At 39.1% G+C, this 20,666-nt stretch overlaps 2 protein-coding genes across 3 annotated transcripts in view; one reads left to right on the top strand and one right to left on the bottom strand.

Moving 5' to 3' along the window:
• The window catches only part of a (arc), a 232,804-nt gene that overhangs the window by 180,917 nt on the left and 31,221 nt on the right, over positions 1 to 20,666 (bottom strand). The gene's annotated exons all lie outside the window — the stretch shown is intronic.
• Positions 9,707 to 10,324, top strand: LOC137246274 (uncharacterized). The gene is made up of 3 exons (XM_067777382.1): positions 9,707 to 9,886; positions 9,944 to 10,146; positions 10,206 to 10,324. Exons 1-3 carry the CDS (start codon positions 9,829 to 9,831, stop codon positions 10,266 to 10,268), a joined length of 324 nt encoding a protein of 107 aa, XP_067633483.1. The 5' UTR covers positions 9,707 to 9,828; the 3' UTR covers positions 10,269 to 10,324.

Below are 20,666 nucleotides of genomic sequence, written 5' to 3'. Positions count from 1 at the left end.
GTATGGTCATTGGCTACTGAATCGGATTAAGATGGTTGTAGGGCTTTCGGGATTCCGCTGGCCACCTGTGGTTTGCTCCGCCTTAGCCGGGCCTCCAGTCAGCTCAGCAAACGTTGCGCTGACACCACCTTTTGCAGGGTAGCAAGATCTTTCTGGCCGGATGTGGATGGCAGGAGGTCTCCCGAAATAATTGACATCACTAAGGCTCCCCTATCAATGGTCATTGGGGTGTTGACAGGGCACTGCCCCATGGGTATACATGCGGTACGTCTCAATATATTGGAAACTCCATCCTGCTGCAGCTATATGATGCGGTGGAATCATCAAATGACTTTATGCTCTATTGCCTAGCTTTTGCGAGAACTAGAAGAAAGTACTTCGGTCGCGACTCACTTGTATCTCTCGAGGATTTATGCAAGGTTGAGATCGGTATCATTCGGAGCTTTATCGTTGCTACCCAACGAATCTCTAAGTATATCTACATCACCGTTATTTTATTGTATGTGGTATCACAAAACGACCTTCATGTTGTCCAAGTGAACTTCCCTTATCAGGGTAGCTACCACCTAACCTAACTTAGGGAAATTCCCATATTTGAAGGAAAACTGCATTTTTACCCGCTCAAGTTTATTGTTGATAGCCTCTGTACCCTTTTTGCTTCTTTTGAACGAAAGTTAGTTCAGAATAGAACCATATATGTATTATTGCGCAGCCTTGTAACACTATTAACCGCACAAATTAAACAACAACAACGTTTCAAGTGCACAGCTGGTTATTTAATGTTCAGTTTCACCCGAACTTAGACCTTCTTACTTCTTGTTTGCTATTTTTCTACTCGCAATGCGTTTAATTGATTTGAAAAGTGACTTGCAATGCTTCAAATGCGACGAACTGTAACGAACTTTGCTGAACTCTGTTGCAAATTGAGCAGCTATGCGACTAGTAGGCAGTTTGTTTGACTGACGCTGACTCGTAGCAACGTAGCAAACTGCGCCGCTGCTTGTGTTGCAAGTTGTGATTTACGCAAGCGAAAATAATTTTATGCTGCGAAAAGAAGAAACAAAAACAACAACCAATAAAATATGTATGTATTAGTTTGATGTGTATGAAAGATAGCGCGCGGTGGTGCACTGCAGCATTATGGTGTGGCGCAGCAAATATATTTAAGGAAAAAAGTGTTCAATTTAAAATAGGTTACGCAGCAGCAGCAGCAGCAGTAAATAACGGCAACAAAAGTACGTTTCACGCATTTCTCATTGCTTTCCTTTTAATTTTCTCATTTGTGACCGCTGTTATTTGCTCAATGTACCGTTAACAATGCGTTTATTATTTCACTGCTGTCCGCCTAACTGTTTGTTAATGTTAATGTTGCATTTATTGTTGTTGCGGTTGATGTTGCTGTCGGCTGTGTCGAGTGTGGCATGCATGCAACAATGTTGTGCCTTTGTATTGCCTACAACAATTGCTCACAAAAAAAAAGACAAATATTCCATAGCATTTGAGACGCCTTCGCGACGCCTTGACTTGATAACAAATATTTATGTACGCGTGATGAATCAACAAACGGGGCATTAAGAATAAGAACGATGACAGCAACAACATTAAATAACAACCAAGCTGTTGTTTGTTAAATACTTGCAACCCCACAACAACAACAACAAAATAACAACACATCAACTAGATATTTGATGGCATTAAGATTCAATTACAACGATTGCAATTTGTAATTTAGTCTGTTTGACTGAGTTGTGGTTATCATTTGATTTGTTGTTGTTGCTATTATGCTATTTAATACACGAACAATGCAATGATTGTTGTTGCAACTGTTATTAGAGCTATTAAGTGCGGTGTAGTGTTGCGGTTGCAATGAACTATTTCCTCTTTTATGGATATTAAATTTAAAGCGTTTGCACATTTGACGCCCTCACGCGTACGCACCAAACAATGCACGCATTGCAGTAGCCATTGTAGTTGTTGTAATGTGAATGACATGTATCTAGAATTTCCAACGTGTGCTAACTAAATGTGCAACGCATTGCAAAATTGCATGAAAATTAACTCACGAAATCAGAAATGGTAATGATCGTGTGGAAGCAGAACCTGCCACTGTGACGAAGCTGTCATAATCGTCAGCATAAGTTAGGATAAGTTGAACTGTTCGGTTAATTAAATTCTCACATAGACTGAATGTGTATATAGTGCTTCCACAATACTGACGACAAAGCGGAAAATCCAGTTTAAGAGACAGGACTTATATATTATAAAATCCTTGTGCTCTAGGCAAATATCACAAGTTTCCCTGGACCCATTTTAAATGTAGCATCTTCCGGAAAAACCAGCAGCTATTGTTGGTATGGCAAGGAGAAGAGGGGACCGAATTAGCCACCAGCTTTCCGGGCATTTTGCAACCTCGGCTTAGCCGGAAAACTGTTTCAAAGTCCACTAAAACTACGTATCACAGACTTCACAGAGTCTTGGGAGGAATAAAGAAATGGCGGACGATCATGGGGTTGGAGATGGCTTGCAATAAGACGGAAGTAGTTTTGGTGAGCTCAAAGCGGACTGTGGACGAGTTAGTCCGAACCATACGAGATTGTCAAAATAATTCGAAGTCTTTCATGAAATATTTAGGAGTAAATATTGACTCAAAACTAACTTTTAAGGAATACTTCAGGGCAGTTGGAAAGAAAGTTGGTATAGTAAGTGGTACCCTAACTCCAATAGTGCTCAACAGCGGCGTCCCAGGCGCAGTTATCCGTCAGCAATTATACAACGTAATCAGCTCGATAATATTATATGCAGCACCAGTATGGCACATATCTAAAATGGCCCACCAAAAATATGTACTAACGAATAGCACGTGCTTATCTACTCTCAATTGAAATGGCCGATCTCTATGTCATTGGAATCGGCCGACCAACTGAAGACGCCAAGGAAAGTGCAATGTCACGAACAAAAGTTAGGTGGCAAGAACGGTGAGAAGAATCACGAAAAGGGTGTTGGACCTTCATGCTTGTTCGAAATATAGTGAAATGGTACGAGCGGAGACACGGCGGACTAAAATACCACCTCACAGAGATATTTAGCGGGCAGGGCGGTTTCAGGGAATATCTATATAAGCGTAGGATACAGGAGTATCCATTCTATCCACACTGTCATGCCGAATTGAAAAGCGCAGAGCACGTCATATTTTACTACCCTCGTTTTCACGGCGAAAGACTCCATGCACACAGAGTTTTTAGAGAAGAAGCCTTCCATTAAGAATTTAGTTCCCCGAATGTACAGACAAATAGATGACCTTTAGGCGCAATCTACGACGCTTTTTCTAGTGAACAGTTAGCAGAGCAAGGTATTACCAAATCCAAGCAAATAGTCCTCCTTGCATCCTTTTACGTAAGACGTATGTACGGTATTAGCACTTTCTGATTCTTATCCAATTGGTGCGTGAACGCTGCGTTACTCTATTGAAACTTTGGGTCCCATATAGGATTATAGTATGTGACGCCAGAAGGCAATGTCCAGTTAATATGCTCATCGCGATCCTTGAGTCTTCTCCCTTCTTTAGAGATATTAGCCGCTTTGTGAGTCTTAAATCCTAGAATTTACACATGACATGACAACTAATAGGACTTTTTGTTACCTTCTATCCCTTTATAGACGTGAAGCCAGTATAGATGCATGGTCCGACTGCAGCTTGAGCACGCATTCTTCAGACATTCTGCTACTTTCTTCACAGCTACCCGTCTGAAAGAGACTGTGGTGATCATACAGCCAGTAGGATCTCTTAATTTCTGTATCGACACAGTAAACTGTAGACCCGATCGCTTCCGTTAATTAGGAACCAACTGTATATCTGTACGTAGTATATTTTAACATTTCCACAACATTTACGCCAAACCTCCGGCTCTATTGCGGCCTGAAGATGTCCTTTGAGGTTCAGGCACGGGACTATGTGATCCCATTGCTCCCACATTAGAAGCTAACTCTGAGTTAGAAAGATGACATGCCGTTCTGAGGGTGGACTCTAAAGTTTAATCCTAATTGAGTATTTGAATAAATACCAACTAAATAATTTTGAACTTTTTTAAGCAGAAGCTGTTGTGACTACAACTTTAGCCCCCTTTGTAATTTTGTTCCAATAAACACAACTGCCCATGCCACAAACCTAAAAATTCCTTTAATAATATTAAATTTTACAACAGCTTGCATTCGACACCTTTGAACTAGTACATCCAAAGCTCTGCGTGAGGAAGCTTAAAGCAGCAGCAAACCAACGCTGTTGGATGACATGTTAAATAGTTTTACGTACACAGATACCTACATACATACATATGCACGTAAGTTTGGGTTGTGTAAGCAAAAGTTCGTGTGCCTGCAACTAAAATTAATTATTTGAAGTACTAATTAAATAAGTAAAAAAAACAATAATAACTAATTTTTTATGGTATCACCAATTATCCGTTTACAGCCCGCAAGTCATAAGTAAATAAATAAATAAAAAAAAATTGTACATGTTACGAACAAAGAAAAAAGAAGAGCTTAGCAAACTAAAAAAAAAAAAGTTATAACAGCATAATAAAAATATTATTATCAGTTAATAACATTTTGAGCAAATATTAAATATTTTTATGTGCACAGTTTTGAAGAGTTAATAAAAAATATGTAGAAAATATAAAGAAAGTAGACAAGGAAATCTTGAGCAAAATGCAAATATTAGCATAACTGCATTTCTATATATAATGAATATTCTTTAATCGCTTTGGTAGAGCAACCCCACGGGGAAACAGTAAAGGTATAACATCATAAAATAACCGTTAATATGCATTCATACAAAGGCTTATGTACGATTATGTATATGTGTGTGTGTGCGTTTGTTACTGAACAAACATAAATCACGTTAACTGCACTAAATACTAATGCTAAGTCAAATAAAAACGTATAAGCACAAACAAAAGTATTTTTTATGGCCTAACCCCGCTGAACAGATGAAGCGGCAAGTGGCATAGTTATACATTTGTTTTTGTATGCATGAATCTATGTAACTGCAGCAAGTGCATTGGAGCACCTGTATAAGCAGCTTAACAATAGCGAGTCAACGCCTCTGGGGCAACGCAGCGCAATCACAAACGTGCATTTACATAACTATAGCAGTGTTCATACCCAATGAACCGAAAAACAAAAACCCTGAGAGATTGAAAAGATGTTATGACTGCTTTACACAAATACCTCCTTTGGTCAATTTCTTGTTGGGACAGGGGATATAAAGTCAACGGTCATAACATCAATTGACTTTATGACCACTTCAAATGGCCGCAAGATCAACTTATGTTATGATTATATGAAATGACAACAACCTCATATTTCAAATGGCTGTAATGTCAACGATATTGATGATATGGTCATAAAGTTAACTCATATTTTCTCAAGTGGCCATTTAGTCAATAATATTATTTCACAACTTCACATATTAAAATGTTAAGCACACAAGTTCTATACAAAAGTTTCCTAAGTGGCGCTGCTTTTCGTGTATTTTTCTTTCCTTTCAATGAAGAATCGGATTAAAAACAGATTCGGTGAGGCATAGGGCCAAATCGAATTTTTGTAAATGGCCATTAAGTCAGTATCGAAAATGTGATAAAGTCAGTTGGCAGTATGACAATTTAAAGTAGTAATACGGCTAATTGACCTGGTGGACATATGAAATGGTCGTAAAGTCAATTGATGGCATGGCCGTTGATACCCCATATTTTTGATGCTCAGTCGAAATTACAAAGTTATTGATTGTTGGCTAGAAATATGAATAAAAAAAGTGAAGGTGATTTGTCCCAGTAGATCAGGCGACTGCAAAGCTGTGACTTTCTGAGGCCTACGAAGTAAATGTAGTTGTTGGGCTAATGACAACAACATCTGCGGATGAATGGAATATGAAGAAGTAAGGGAAGTATCAGCAAAATTCTTCAGATCCTGAAAAGTACTATGCAAAAATTCAAGAGCAAAAGACGGCCTAGTAGCTGATGTTCTCAGTAAAGCATATAAAGGCCCAAGAGGAGGTCATCTTTGAATCACGAAGGTGTTGCCAAATTAAAGCGGGGACTCTATTCGTTTAGTTTACGTCAGTCGGTTGCAAAGTAAAGGCCCCAGAAAGCCATTGGCAAATGAAACAGTACAGCGCTGATGCACCATTTGAGAGTGTATGGCGTTGGTTTATTCCTAACCTAAAAATCTTGGAAAAATATGCATTGATGGTTAAGGCTGATTTAAGTAAATGCGCGGACCAATACTTACTTAATTGGCGCTTAACCGTCTAAACGGTTATGGTCGAAGCACTCAAAAGTCGCGGAAGTATACCCAATCCCAAATCAAGAAGTGGAAACTAAGCAGAGCTTAAAAGTCTTTAAACTATGCGTTCATCCTCTATTCAGCTTCTGTTGGTTGGTTGGTTGACGTGCTGACCCGGATACTAAATTCCCAAACCCAAGTAGCGCACGGGGTTCTATTTTGATACACTTTCTCCTGGACTAGTTGGCGCTCCATTGAAACCATTTGTTCCGGTCAATGAACTTACTGATATCTCGTTTTTTCCATTCTTTGAAACCTAAAGTGTGGTAGAGTTGGACATTTGCACAGGTAGTGCGTGACTACGGCCGTCCTCACAACTGCTGCTGCAAATGCTGGTGTAAGGGATCCTTATTCACTCAATATGCAGTCCAAGCGGACGGTGAGGAAGTCCTCCTAAATATTACTTTCCTTAGCCTATTCAGCAGGTCTCTGTTTTTCTATTATCATAAGTCCGCCAAGTTTACTTGGTCCTTCGATGGGAGCTTCTAGTAATGGGGCGTAGCCAGAGTTAAATATTGGTTGGGGCTACTGTTATTTCCATCAGACACATCTATTATTGTACCAACGTTTAGGTTAGGTTAGGTTGAACTGGCCGGTCCACGAGGACCTCACATAGACTGAATGAGTCTGTAGTGTTACAAGAAATTTGCTTTAACGAGCAAACTGAAAAACCCTATCAGAAACCAGGGCTTATGATATAAAATAACTCCCTCCTCTTGGCAAATACTAGAAGCTTCCTGGGACTTTAGCCACTTGCTGCTTCTAGATCTGATAGCTGTATCACTCCTAATAGCTGGAGTCTTAGCCTGGCAAGCGCAGATATAAGCACAGAACGTGCCCGCACTTCCTACATCACTCACCCAGCCTAATTTAAAGGCATGTGACGCCAGAAGACATTGTCCAGTCAGAATACCCGTCATGAGTCTGCAGTCCTCTCTTTTTATTGATAGAAGCAACTTTGTAAGTCTAAGGTTGTAAGACCTACACATAATCTTCGACATTTTACAGCCCCGCGCTTGAACCCACGCCTTTCCTGCTTGGTCGATCATGTTGTTGTTGTTGTTGTTGTAGCAATGCTCGCCCCACCCAATAGGCGCGACCGATCACAAATTGTCATCAATATCCTCTAACGGGAGTCCAAGGAAACTTGCCGTTTCAACAGGGGTGGACCATAAGGAAAGGGGTGTTAGAGGCGTTGGTTCCACATTACAATTAAAGAGATGGTTGGTGTCATGTGGGGACACATTGCAAGCAGGGCATACATTTTGTATGTCGGGGTTGATTCTGGATAGGTAAGAGTTTAACCTGTTACAGTATCCAGAACGAAGTTGAGCAAGAGTGACACGCGTTTCCCTGGGGAGTATGCGTTCCTCTTCTGCGAGTTCTGGATATTTTTCTTCAAGTACTGTATTCACCGGGCAATTCCCGACATAAAGGTCCGACGCCTGTCTATGGAGTTCACCAAGGACCTGCTTGTGTTTTTCCGCTTCATACGGCTGGGTTTTCAGGTGCCGTTATTTCCTCAAAATGCTTACGGAGATGACTCCTTAGGCCCCTAGGCGGTGCTGGTTCGTCAATCAGATGTCTGTTGGGATGCCCAGGTTTCTGGGTATTCAACAGAAACTGTTTAGTCAGCATCTCATTTCTCTCCCTGATGGGGAGTATTCTCGCCTCATTATGCAGATGGTGTTCTGGGGACATAAGAAGACGGCCCGTGGCGATTCTGAGAGCAGTATTTTGGCAGGCCTGTAGTTTCTTCCAGTGGGTGGTTTTTAGGCTTGGCGACCATATGGGTGACGCGTAGCACGTAATCGGCTGGCTAATTGCTTTGTATGTGGTCAAGAGCGTTTCTTTATCTTTTCCCCAGGTACTGCCAGCAAGGGATTTGAGGATTTTATTACGGCTCTGAATTCTTGGAACAATTGCGGTTGCGTGCGCACCAAAATGTAGATCCTGATCAAACGTCACACCCAAGATTTTGGGGTGTAGGACAGTCGGTAGCGTAGTGCCATCGACGTGGATGTTCAATATGGTCGACATTTGGGGCGTCCATGTTGTAAATAAGGTCGCGGAAGATTTAGTCGGTGACAATGCCAGGTTTCGCGAGGCGAAAAAACTGGAGAGAAAAAACTGGTCGATCATGTGCACCTGTCGCCTTCGCTTAATCTCGCCCAGTATAATTGGGACGTCTGCGGAGCAAGCTTCAAGGGATGCGCCCTTTTTAGCTAGTTCATCCGCTTTTTCATACCCATCTATTCCCATATGCCCTGGGACCCAATAAAGATGTATGCTTCTCCCTGTCCCGATTCTCTCCAGGGAGTGCTTACACTCTAACACGCATTAAGATGTTGTGCTATGCGAGATTATTGCTTAAGTTGCTACATGACTGTCAGGTTAACACGGTTGCAGTTTAAGCTATTCTCTTCCAGGGTTTCTACTGCTTTGGTTACGGCTACTATTTCCGCTTGGAAAACGTTACAGTAATACGGTAGCCTGTAGGATCTGTTTATTTCCGGATCAGCACAGTATACTGCAGACCCTACTCTTTGCACTACTTTGGAGCCATGTGTGTACACATGTATCGCCTCGTCCGCCATTTGACCACCCTTGCGCCAACCGTTCACCTCTATTGTGGCCTTAAGATCGCCCTCGAAGCGCAGATAGGGAATCAGGTTTTGTTTTTTTTCGAAAAAGTTGAAGTCCTTCTCGGCTGCATATAAAACAAAAAATTATGGTAAATGTCTTGAACAGCTGTCGACTTCTAGTACGCGTCTAAAAATATCGGTAGAGTTGTCAAACGATGCGTCTGTGTCTCAGTGTCAATAACCCGAAGGCGGAAAAGATGTCCAGTCATTCAAAAGATATTAACGGAATGCCGAAAAATTACACCAGGTCCCTCTGAAGACGGCGCTGGGATTAATAATAAATTGCCAACTTCAACTGAAATCATCTCCCGTAAGAGAAAAAGTGTTTCTTGTCCGCTTTCAGATTATTGCTGTCGATGTCAATTCGCGCAGTTTGACACCTCTCTCGACATTTTTGGACTCGTGTTGGCAGTCTACCGCTGTTCTAGGCTTTTACCAAAAACGATTGCTGGGTATATTATCAGAAGATGTTTTACGCAGTTATGAAGGTACAGTTAAGTATGCTTTATTGCTTATCGTGGTATTTAGTAGATGCCTTCTAATTGATAAGATAATCCTAACAAGCACGCGTCAAACAAATGTGGTTTGTTAAAAAAAAGGATAAATATATTATAAATTTTCTACGCTTTTTCGTGTCAGAGAATGCCCTTAATGTAAACTTTACAAAATTTTAAATTTTAAAAAATTTATTAGATCATAGAAGTTATGAAAAACTGGCAAAACTTTCAAAGGAAAAATTAAAATATTTGTGTTTTACCAAATGGGAATTTTCCAAAAGCGGATTTCTTAATTTTATGAATATAATTAAACTCAAATAATTGTTGAAAATAACAGAAAATTATAAATGCTTATGACGATGTTATCCAGACAGTGGTTGAATATGGCAAAAATATTGCGAAGTGGTGAGTTTTTAACGCTGTTGGGCAACTCAACAAAAGGGTCCGATACATTTTTTTTAGTTCCAGCACGCACACCTCTGCGATACAGATCTTTGCGCAATGCTAGCACGAAGTCACCATTTGTCGATGGCGGAGAGCGTCCCACTATGAATGATTTGCCTATACCCGATGGAGATTGGGCCGAAAATTATGCGCGAAAAAATATGAAAAATACATTTGTTTTGTTGACGGGAATTGTTATGTTCACTACTTCCTTATATATGGTGAGTTTCGATTTTCTAAGATAGTCTTTAAGAAAAAAATTTTTGAAATATTTTTGCAGCATATCACGGACGAAAATGTTGATTGGTATTTTAAAGTACCCGAATATGATCGATGTCGTTAAGATGTGCAAAGAATGTGCAAAAAATCTGTATAGCAAATAGATTTTGAATAAAAAAGACAACAAAATGCAATATAAAGTTGTATGTGTTTTTTGTATGTATGTATATAGGAGCATAGTACAGGTTTACAAGTATGATGTATAAGAGGGAAACAATTCCTTTCTCTTTCTAACATACTGCCGTTTGACACTTCGGTCAGTGTCAAATCCGATTTATTAATGTTATGTCTTTCGATGCACGGCTAAACTCGTGCACGTCAAGGAAAATTGGAAGATGTTAAGTCTGGCTTCAAAGAGAGAAGGCAGTTGAGTTCCTATTAGCAGTAACAAACTCATGCCACATTCCAAGAATTATACATAATTAGTATTTCTATTAACCTTAATATACAGGCTCATTGACAGTTGCAATTAGCGCATAGTTTTTACCATTTAGGCAATTTCATTCGTAGGCACGCTCTGTACTTTGGAAACAGATCGCCATTAAAAGGAGTAAAATATTGGGTATGATACAAAGAATGGAGGTAGTTCCATTTAGTGTGACGTTAGCCACTTGAGTTTTGCGGGGACAATGACAGGTTCACCAAAAACAACCTACCAGATTGAAAAATGTTACGAATTTTTCTAATTACTTTCATAGTTATTTTAAATAAAAGACAAAACAAATTTGAACTGCATGCGTTAGAAATATTTTAATACAAAATATCAGCCTAGAAAAGAAGGTTTTTAATAAGTTTTTCGAGCTCCCGAAAATTGCTTTGGTGGAAAAACATGGATCGAAGAATACTAATCAAGCTTTCTTAAGTATCCGTACGTTTGCTAAGAACATGTTAACAAAACATACACTTTTGTCAATTAATTAGTCAAAGGAGGGCTTTATGAATCGACACCGCAATTTGTAAAGAGTTTAGCATTCTTAAACGCAGTTTTTATGAAATTGAATGGTGATAAATTGGCGAGAAGTCCACATTATTTATTTATTGTATTATTGAAGCGCAGCGCTTGAGGAGGGAATCGTTAAACCATATTTTATAGAGAATATTGCCCTGTTGCTCTGCAGGTTAGCCACTAGTTACCAGAGTTCTTTTTCCCGTTATACCAGGGGTAACCTTGGGGCAAGCCCCACCTATAAAGGGGAACACTTTAGATAGTCCTACGAACGTAACAAATTAACCACCTACCACTCACTGCAGACTATGGAGGTATACTTTTTCTCAACGTGCATTGAAAAGTATCCACTGTAAATAAAATAAATGTAAGGCGCGATAACCTCCAGAGATCTAAGGCCGAGCTTCTCTTCCAATTTGCGTCGTGCTCCTCTTGATTTTCCCTACAAATTGCCCGGACGGGATCTACATGTTTTATGCCGACTCCGAACGGCATCTGCAAGGCAGATGAGTTTTCACTGAGAGCTTTTCATGGCAGAAATACACCCGGAGCGCTTCCCAAACGCTGCCAAGGGGCGACCCCGCTTAGAAATATTGTCTTCTAATTGAAAAACCTCATTTCTAAAATTTTGATGTTGCTTTTCCCGGGGTGTGAACCCAGGGCACACGGTGTGGTAGGCGGAGGACGCTACCATCACACCACGGTGGCCGCCTGTATCCACTGTAGAGGCATTATAAAAGGGCCATGCTAGAACAACAGGATTTTTCGTGTATTTATATCTTTCTAGGAGCAAGCTGCCATAAAGATATGAGTCACTAACCAATGTATGAATCATTATCCACTATTTTTCAATAAAATAGCATGTTTTACTGTATTCTAAATCGATATGTATGCACTTAAATCGTGCTAAAGCATATTATTATTGTCTCAGATTACCATTGCGTTTTCATGCTGAAGGAAATTTCCATCCCGAAAAACCACAATTTCGCCTTAAGCAGTAACGGTATGGCAACGCTTCTAGCAAAACAACAAACATTATAAAACTTTAAAAATCCCCAAATACGCCAAAAAATTTTGAGTGGAACTACCTTTTTTTATACCCAACTGAGCAGAGCTCACAGAGTATATTAACTTTGTTCGCATAACGGTAATCCGTAACGGCATAAACTAATCGAGATAGATATAGACTTCTATATATCAAAATGATCTGGGCGAAAAAAGAAATTCATTTAGCCATGTCCGTCCGTCCGTCTTTAAACACGATAACTTGAGTAAATTTTGAGGTCTTGATGAAATTTAGTATGTAGGTTCCTGGGCGCTCATCTCTGATAGCTATTTAAAATGAATGAAATCGGACCACAACCACGCCCACTTTTTCGATATCGAAAATTTCGAAAAACAGAAAAAGTGCGATAATTCATTACCAAAGACAGATAAAGCGATGAAATTTGGTAGGCACGCTACTTCTATTACTATATGTGTGCTAAATAAAAATTAGCAAAATCGGATAACGAACACGCCCTATTTAAAAAAAAAAAAATTTTAAAGCCAAATTTTAGAAAAAAATTTAATATCTTTACAGTATAAATGTAAATTATGTCAACATTCGACTCCAATAATGATATGGTGCAACAAAATACAAAGATAAAAGAAAATTTCAAAATGGGCGTGGCTCTGCGCTTTTTCATTTAATTTGTCTACGATACTTTTAATGCCATAAGTCGAACAAAAATATACCAATCCTTGTGAAATTTGGTAGGGACATAGACTCTATGAAGATAACTGTTTTCTGTGAAAATGGGCGAAATCAGTTGAAGCCATGCCCAGTTTTTATACACAGTCCACCGTCTGTCCTTCCGCTCGGCCGTTAACACGATAACTTGCGCAAAAAACGATATATCATAACTAAACTTAGTTCACCTACTTATCTGAAGTCACTTTATCTTGGTATAAAATATGGCCAAAATCCGACTATGACCACGGCCACTTTTCCGATATCGAAAATTACGAAAAATGAAAAAAGTGCCATAATTTTGTACCAAATATGAAAAAAGAGATGAAACATGGTGATTGGATTGGTTTATTGACGCAAAATATAACTTTAGAAAAAACTTTGTATGACACCTACCATATTAAATAGAAGAAAATGAAAAAGTTCTGCAGAGCGAAATCAAAAGCCCTTGGAATCTTGGCAGGAATACTGTTCGAGCTATGACATATATAAATAAATTAGCGGTACCCGACCGAAGATGTTCTGGGTCACTCTGGTCCACATTTTGGTCGATATTTCGAAAACGCCTTCGCATATACAACTAAGGGCTACTCCCTTTTAAAACCCTCATTAATACTTTTAATTTGATACCCATATCGTACAAACACATTCTAGATTCACCCCTGGTCCACCCTTATTGCGATATCTCGAAAAGGCTTCCACCTATAGAACTAAGGCCCACTACGTTTTAAATAATCATTAACACCTTTCGTTTGATACACATGTCATACAAACACATTCCAGGGTTACTCTAGGTTCATTTTGCTAAATGGTGATTTTCCCTTATTTTGCCTCCAAAGCTCTCAGCTGAGTATGTAATGTTCGGTTACACCCGAACTTAGCCTTCTTTACTTGTTTATACCATGATATTGGGCGCTTTCAGCTAACACAAGTGTTGATCAATCGTTGAGATAGTTTTGTGAACGCACAATTGAGTATTTTCGATCCACTCAACGGCCAGGATTTAATGTCAAATTACTGAGCATAAATTTTTTTTGCTACATTCGCTCCACGTGTTTATTCAACTATCTGACAGTTCTTTGACCTTTTAAAGTGTTATATACATAACATACATAATATTTCAAATATAAATTCAAAAATAATTCAAGAAATCCTCTTCCTTAAAACTTAGCGATAAATATTTCAGATTTTGGCAGTTCGCTCAATTCGCCGTTCGGAGAAGATATTTTCTATCACTCAACTTACGGAAACATGTTTGCAACGTATCAACAAAAATAGTGTTCGCTGAAAGCGCCCATTGTGAATATTATCTTGTTTTTTTTTATGGGCATATACATATGCACCTACAATTTTAACTTTATTTGCATTATGAAATTGTTGCGCATAAAATTAGTACTAAAAATTGTTTTATTAATGATAAAGGCACTCTGCGAAAGTTTTGGGGAGTTTTATCGATGTTGATGGTCCTTTGCTGGATTTAGCCCGATCATCTCGGGAACGATAAACATAACCACATTAAACAATCTAGGACATCACGTCTCCCACCCTCTAGTTCTATAAGAAACTATGGGTCGCGAGAGTTTTGCCTGCTAAATAAGTGTACGATACATTCATATTTGTTACAGGATTCCCCTCGTGTAGCTGAGATTGACAATTTGGTTGCGGAAGCTCTAAAGCTGTAAAGGTTTGTATTGCGCTTATCAGCCCCCTGAATACGTGTGTTTCCACTATTCTACACTTTTAATTTGGGTATGCTTGATACACTACGACCGATAAAGGGCGTGTCTCCACTATTTCACCATACACCACAACTAGTGATGTGTAATTGCCGATGAGCGTTTTTTTTTTGTCGCAAGTATATGCAAATAGAAAAAAATATGGTCATTATTAATTCAACTAATGCACTTACAAATATTTTCTATAAGGAAGTAAACTAGATCTATTTAGTTTTCTGACCAACCAAAAAGGCTAGATATAAACCAAAAAAATAAAATCCACTCACCATTAACCGCTTGTTGCCAATTTGCACTGTGGGAAAAGAAGTTACAAAAAAAAAAAAACACAATATTAAAATCATGTCACGTTTCACTCCAGTTTTCGGTGTTAAGTAGCATTCATTAGCCAACAATGTTTAAAAAAAAACTTACCGCTAATACTCGTAACACCTAAACCCGTTTCACATCGCTGGCTTTTTCCCGCCGGGCGTGTTGTAAAGCATTATGCTTTCCTGAAAGCGTGAGCCACTGTGCCACTACGCTAGTGAAGCGGAAAAATACGGAACAAAATGTGTGGTAAATTGAATGAAAGCAAGAGAAATGTTAATCAGGGAAGTAAACAACTTAGAAACCGAAATTATATATAGAAATTATTATAGAGAATGTCGTCAGCAAGTATGTCATGAGAATAAAATGAAGCCAAATTCGAGTTGAGTAACGAATCGCAGCATTCGACATGGAAGTGGCTATTTTTCAAAAATTAATCAGCTAAGTAGAAAATTCTACTGCTCCTACATAAAACCACCCACTCACCTACTTACATTTTTTTTTTAATTCCGTCTCAGTTGTATGTTGGCTAGTGTTTGGGTGTTTTGCAAATCAGGCACAGTGCAGTTTTGATTAGAAGTGCTTTACTGGTGTTTCTGTTTCTGTTTTTTTTTTGAATTTATGTGACGTCCCAGTTTATTTAGCTGTGTAAGCGTAATTTGCATAATAATAGTGATAATCAACTAAGCCTGGCCAAAATGTGGTTTGAAAGAAATATACAATACGAATACATAATATTTTGGGTTGGTCTAAATTGTGATCAATTTTGTGATACATATTAGTATTGTGCCGTGCACTGCAAGCAGTACGTACTTTACTTTATAAGTATTGGTCTATTTGTATGTATGTGTGTAAACTTTCAATCATCTATTTAATCGAATAATTCACCTGTGCTCTCTATTTACGCTGTGGTTTAATGGGCGTGTTGAGAAAGTAACTATCATGCCATGTACATTAAGCTGGGTTGATTTGCATGGACGAAATTTAACCCATATCGCGCCATCGATTTTGCGATAGGTTTTGGGCTCAGGAAAAAAGTTCCACTAAGCTTTTCTATGCTCAATACGTAAGCTTGTGGTAAAATTTGATGTTGCTAGCTGTTAAAATGAGGCAGAAATGGGGCAGAAATGGCGAAAATCTTCTTATTGAACAATCGATTGTATGGGAGGTATGTGCTATATTGGTCCTATCCGGTCGATTCCGACAAATGTCAAATCCCCCATCAAAATATGCCTGCTTACCAAATTTCATCAAAATATCTCAAAAATTGAGGGACTGATTTGCGTTCAAACAAACGGACAGACGAACAGACGGACGGACGGACAGACGGGCATGGCTGAATCAACTTAGCCCGTCCCCTGATCATTTTGGTATACTTATTGGTGGGTCTAACGGAAACATATACATAAAAAATGATTTGGAGCCTTGAAAATGAAAAAAAATCGATTTAGACCAAAACAAGTGCCAAAAACCAAAAAAAAAAACTTTTTTTTTAAACTGTTAATGCCAACGTTTTTACCGCATAATTTTTAGTGGGATAGGAACTATGAGACAAATCCGTTTTCATCGGCAACACTTTTGCACGTTTCTGAAGAAACCCTTAAAAAAAATGGCGCAAAAATAAATTTTTTCACCAAAACACTCCTCAAAACCCAAAAAATATTTTTGTTTTCAAAAAAATTGTATCGCCAAAGTTTTAAGCGGGCAATTTTGAGTCGGACAGGGTATACATGAAAATTTTAAAAACAAATGAAAATTTTTTAAGTAGGTCTTGAAAAAAACCTTAAAAATCAAAGAACAAAAGTCAAAAGACTCAAATTTTGCATGCTCGAAAATTATGTTTTCGGGTATGCTTAGTGGAACTTTTTTTCCTGAGCCCCAAAACCTATCGAAAAATCGATGGCGCGATATAGGTTAATAAATCGACGCAGCTTAATGTACATACTTATGCTGCCCATGTCGAGTTAACCCAGTAAGCCATAGAGTATTATATATTTTGAGGAAAATTAAACCACTACGGGAGAGGGTACAGATTTTTTGATTATAACTTGTAACTTTCTTCATAGCGTTTTTCTCCCAGGAATGGGGCTCCAACTGGTACGAAAATGACACTGAAGTTGACACAACAGCCATAGTTAGATTGAAAGTGTTTCTCTTCATGTTATTGAAACCATGTTAATTGCAAGGACTGTTAAGGAGGCAGCCAATATTATTAGGTAAGAAGTAAGGTAAAAGTGGCTCCCCGAGGGCAGTGATATAATGCCCGTTGTGATACCACAAAAATACACCATTACATATCCTCTTCGAACCATTTTGAGGATCTGATAAAGGCTACTAATCCTTGACATCATGGTCCACAACCTGGCATCCCGGTATTTGTAGCCATCTTTCGTCGGCTTGGCGTTGGACGGGTGCTTTTAGCATGTGACCAGGGGCATACCTAAGCCTTCTTGGCCGGGAAGAATCTGCCCGGTTGTACCTTGTCTAGCGAGTTCATCTGCAATGCAGTTTCCCTCGATTTTCCTATGTCCATGGACCCATGTAAGGTATGCACCGTTCTGTTGGACCATCTCTTGAAGAGGTCGGCAACAGTTTAGTGTTAGTTCAGAATTAAACGAATAGGAGCCAAGAGATTTTATGGCAGCCTGTCGGTGAAAATAAAGATTTCTTTGACGACATTGTGCATCCCTTTCCTAACTGCGACTTCCATGATGGCTGAAATTTCTGCTTTGAATACGCTGCAGAAGTCAGGTAGTCTGAAGGAGAGCTGGAGGTCAAAGTCTCTTGAGTATACTCCACCTCCAACTCTACCGTTAACTTAGATTCGTCCGTGTATATGGAAATACTGCAACGCACCTATCCGACTCTGCCCAGTTATCCCCACTGGGAATCTTTATCCTAAAGCTGGTGTCCGCAACTGCTGTGGTCGAACAGCGATCCGTGCTGGAAGAAAAAAAAACTGTATTTGTTTAGTATACAAAGTCTCCTGTGGTCTTGTTGTTCCAGTAGGATAATTCCGTTAAGGGCAGGGCTGACTTAGCCGCCGCTAGATAAAGAGGTAAAATCTTGACTGAAATTTCGGGTTGAAATAACGGGCGAAGCAAAGTAGGTTAGGTTGTGTGACAGATATGCCAGTAAGAGAAGCGCCTTGTTCTGGCAACAGCAGCAAATGCAAGTAGTCAAGCACATCCTTATCCTATATGCAGCTGCAGTAGCAAGGGTTTTCAGTATATCAAGACGTGCAGTAAAGACACCTATTGAACAGTGGTCCATCTGACTACACTTTACCGCTGGTGACTCCTACAATTTCACTTTCATTTAGAATGTTCTTGCAGTCCTGCAAGATGTAGTGCCAGTCCAGCGTTTGCTTAGCCCCACGCCAGACCCATCTCTACAGAAGCGAGCCACAGGTGGAAGTTACCTGCGCTACTGATTTGCACCAAGCCGGAGGTGATCTTAGTCCTTTAAATAGTTCAGTGCAATCGAGCTTAGGCACTCTTTGACCAGCCTTATTTGCGCCACAGTTCAACTTAAGGCTTGAATGTTAAGTGCTTTAACCGCAGCGGCAGTATATAATATCACATTCACCGCATTCTTAAACGCTACAATTTCTGCTTGGAAAGTTAGGTTAATCGGGCAGCTTAACTTGCATCTTACATCGAATAGCTGAATAGCCCCCTCCGCACCAGCCTTACCGTCCTAATTCGACCCATCATTGTACTGACACTAACACTTTTGTGATGCTCGCCGTGTGCAGTGCACGCCAGCAGACTGATAAAGTGGAGCTTGACTACCAACTTATCAAGCCAATGGACTACCATAGCCGAGAATAATGAGCTCATAGCAATGACTTCCTAAAGCATTATAAAGTGGAAGAGGCTATCCTACCCCTTTCCTTCATATTATGCCTTCAGGACAATCTGCTGTCCAAAACAATCTATAAATAATCAATCCTTTCAAGTAGACCTTAGCTTGTTTCGATAGCCTACACAACACCAAGGGCACAATAGACCAATGGCCGCAGTGCGATCTTCAACTAATTATCTATCTATCTACGCAACACCGCTCAAATTTCCCAGAAATTTAACTCTGCTCAGCATCGCCAGGTTATCTGCATAGTTAAGCCCACTCCTGCCACTATTTTCCAGCTCCACCATAAGCTCGTCAACTACAAGAACCACAACAAATTATAAAGGAGCTTGGTCTCTAATGAGCCTCCCCGAAGCTTTTGAGGAGATTTGTCGAGATTTGATGCTTCTTTGCCGAATATTGATCCTTTACGTTCTGAAAAATATCACTATGTAGGTACTAGCACGACCATATCGGTAGCGAATTTATATGACCACGTTAGACTTTCTGTGTCAATCAACCCCCTCCTTTCAATAGACATTCAGGTTCGCCAGAGCAATTAGTTAGGAGAAGCTATCAACTGCGCTGACAACCACTTCAATCCTTTTGTTCTGAAGTCTCTGATCAATCCAGGATTCAACTTCAACAATATTGTTTGAAGCAAGTCAGCGAGAGATAAGGTGAAAATCCAGCACTCACAGCGCAGTTGTCCCACGGGAACGCTATTAAATTCTATCCGTAAACATGCATAAGTTAAATTTTTTAATTGAAGCAATTTTCGATTTTACTGCATGTTTAAGTTAATTTAACAGTGATTGTAGACTTTTTTAATCCAGTATTTTCATGCAACAAAATTTGATTAGATTTTTATACCCAGCTGTACTTGTACACAGGGTATTATAACTTTGATTGGAAAACGGTTGGTTGTACAGGTATAAAGGAATCGAGATAGATGTATACTTCCATATATCAAAATCATCAGTGTGGAGAGAAAATTTGATTGAGCCATGTCCATCCGTCGGTCCGTTCACCCGTTAACACGATAACTTGAGTAAATATTGAGATATCTTCACCAAATTTGGTACACGAGCTTTTCTGGACCCAGAATAGGTTGGTGTTGAAAATAAGTGGAATCGGATGATAACCACGCCCACTTTTTATATATATAATATTTTGGAAAACACAAAAAACCTGATTATTTAGTAAATAATACACCTAGAATGTTGAAATTTAACATGTGAACTGATATTTAGACTCTTGATTAAAATTTGAAAAAAAAAAAAAAATGTTAAATGGGCGTGGCACCGCCCACTTGTGATAAAATTGATTTTACAAATATTATTAATCATAAATCAAAAGTCGTTAAACCAATCCTAACAAAATTCGGCAGAGAGGAATGCTTTGAAGAAAAATTTACGAAATTAGTTAATGACCACGCCCACTTTTATATTAAAGATTTTTAAAAGGGTCGTGGACGAATAAAATAAGCCATATCTTTGCAAAAGAGAGCTTTATATCAATGGTACTTCATTTCCCAAGTGGATTTATAACAATAAATAGGAAAAACTTCAAATTATTAAAAATGGGCGTGGCATCACCCCTTTTATGGCTAAGCAATTTTCTATGCGTCGGGAGCCATAACTGAAAGAAAAATTAGTTCAGACTAGAACCATATGTACACTGAAAGAAAAAGACTAGTAAAATCAACCGAAATTTCTGTAAATTTTTTTCCATCGCAACAAGATATTGAATCAACTGCGCACAAATCGTTGATTCGTAATTGACCATTTTAAAACAATAACCTCCGAAGAGATCTAAGGCCGAGCTTCTCTTCAAATTTGCATCGTTCACCTTTTTAATTTTTCCTACAAATTGGCGGGATGGGACCTACTT

This window comes from Eurosta solidaginis, chromosome 3, assembly GCF_040869045.1.
Source record: "Eurosta solidaginis isolate ZX-2024a chromosome 3, ASM4086904v1, whole genome shotgun sequence".
In the NCBI taxonomy this organism is placed as follows: Eukaryota; Metazoa; Arthropoda; class Insecta; order Diptera; family Tephritidae; genus Eurosta; species Eurosta solidaginis.
This window is presented reverse-complemented; position numbering and strand designations above follow the sequence as displayed.

Excerpts from the sequence above, each read along its gene's own strand:
- LOC137246274 (XM_067777382.1), top strand. The coding sequence starts at position 9,829 with ATGCTTATGACGATGTTATCCAGACAGTGGTTGAATATGGCAAAAATA. Across the intron at positions 9,887-9,943 it reads GGCAAAAATATTGCGAAGTG|TTCCAGCACGCACACCTCTG; the intron begins GTGAGTTTTTAA and ends CATTTTTTTTAG. Across the intron at positions 10,147-10,205 it reads TCACTACTTCCTTATATATG|CATATCACGGACGAAAATGT; the intron begins GTGAGTTTCGAT and ends ATATTTTTGCAG.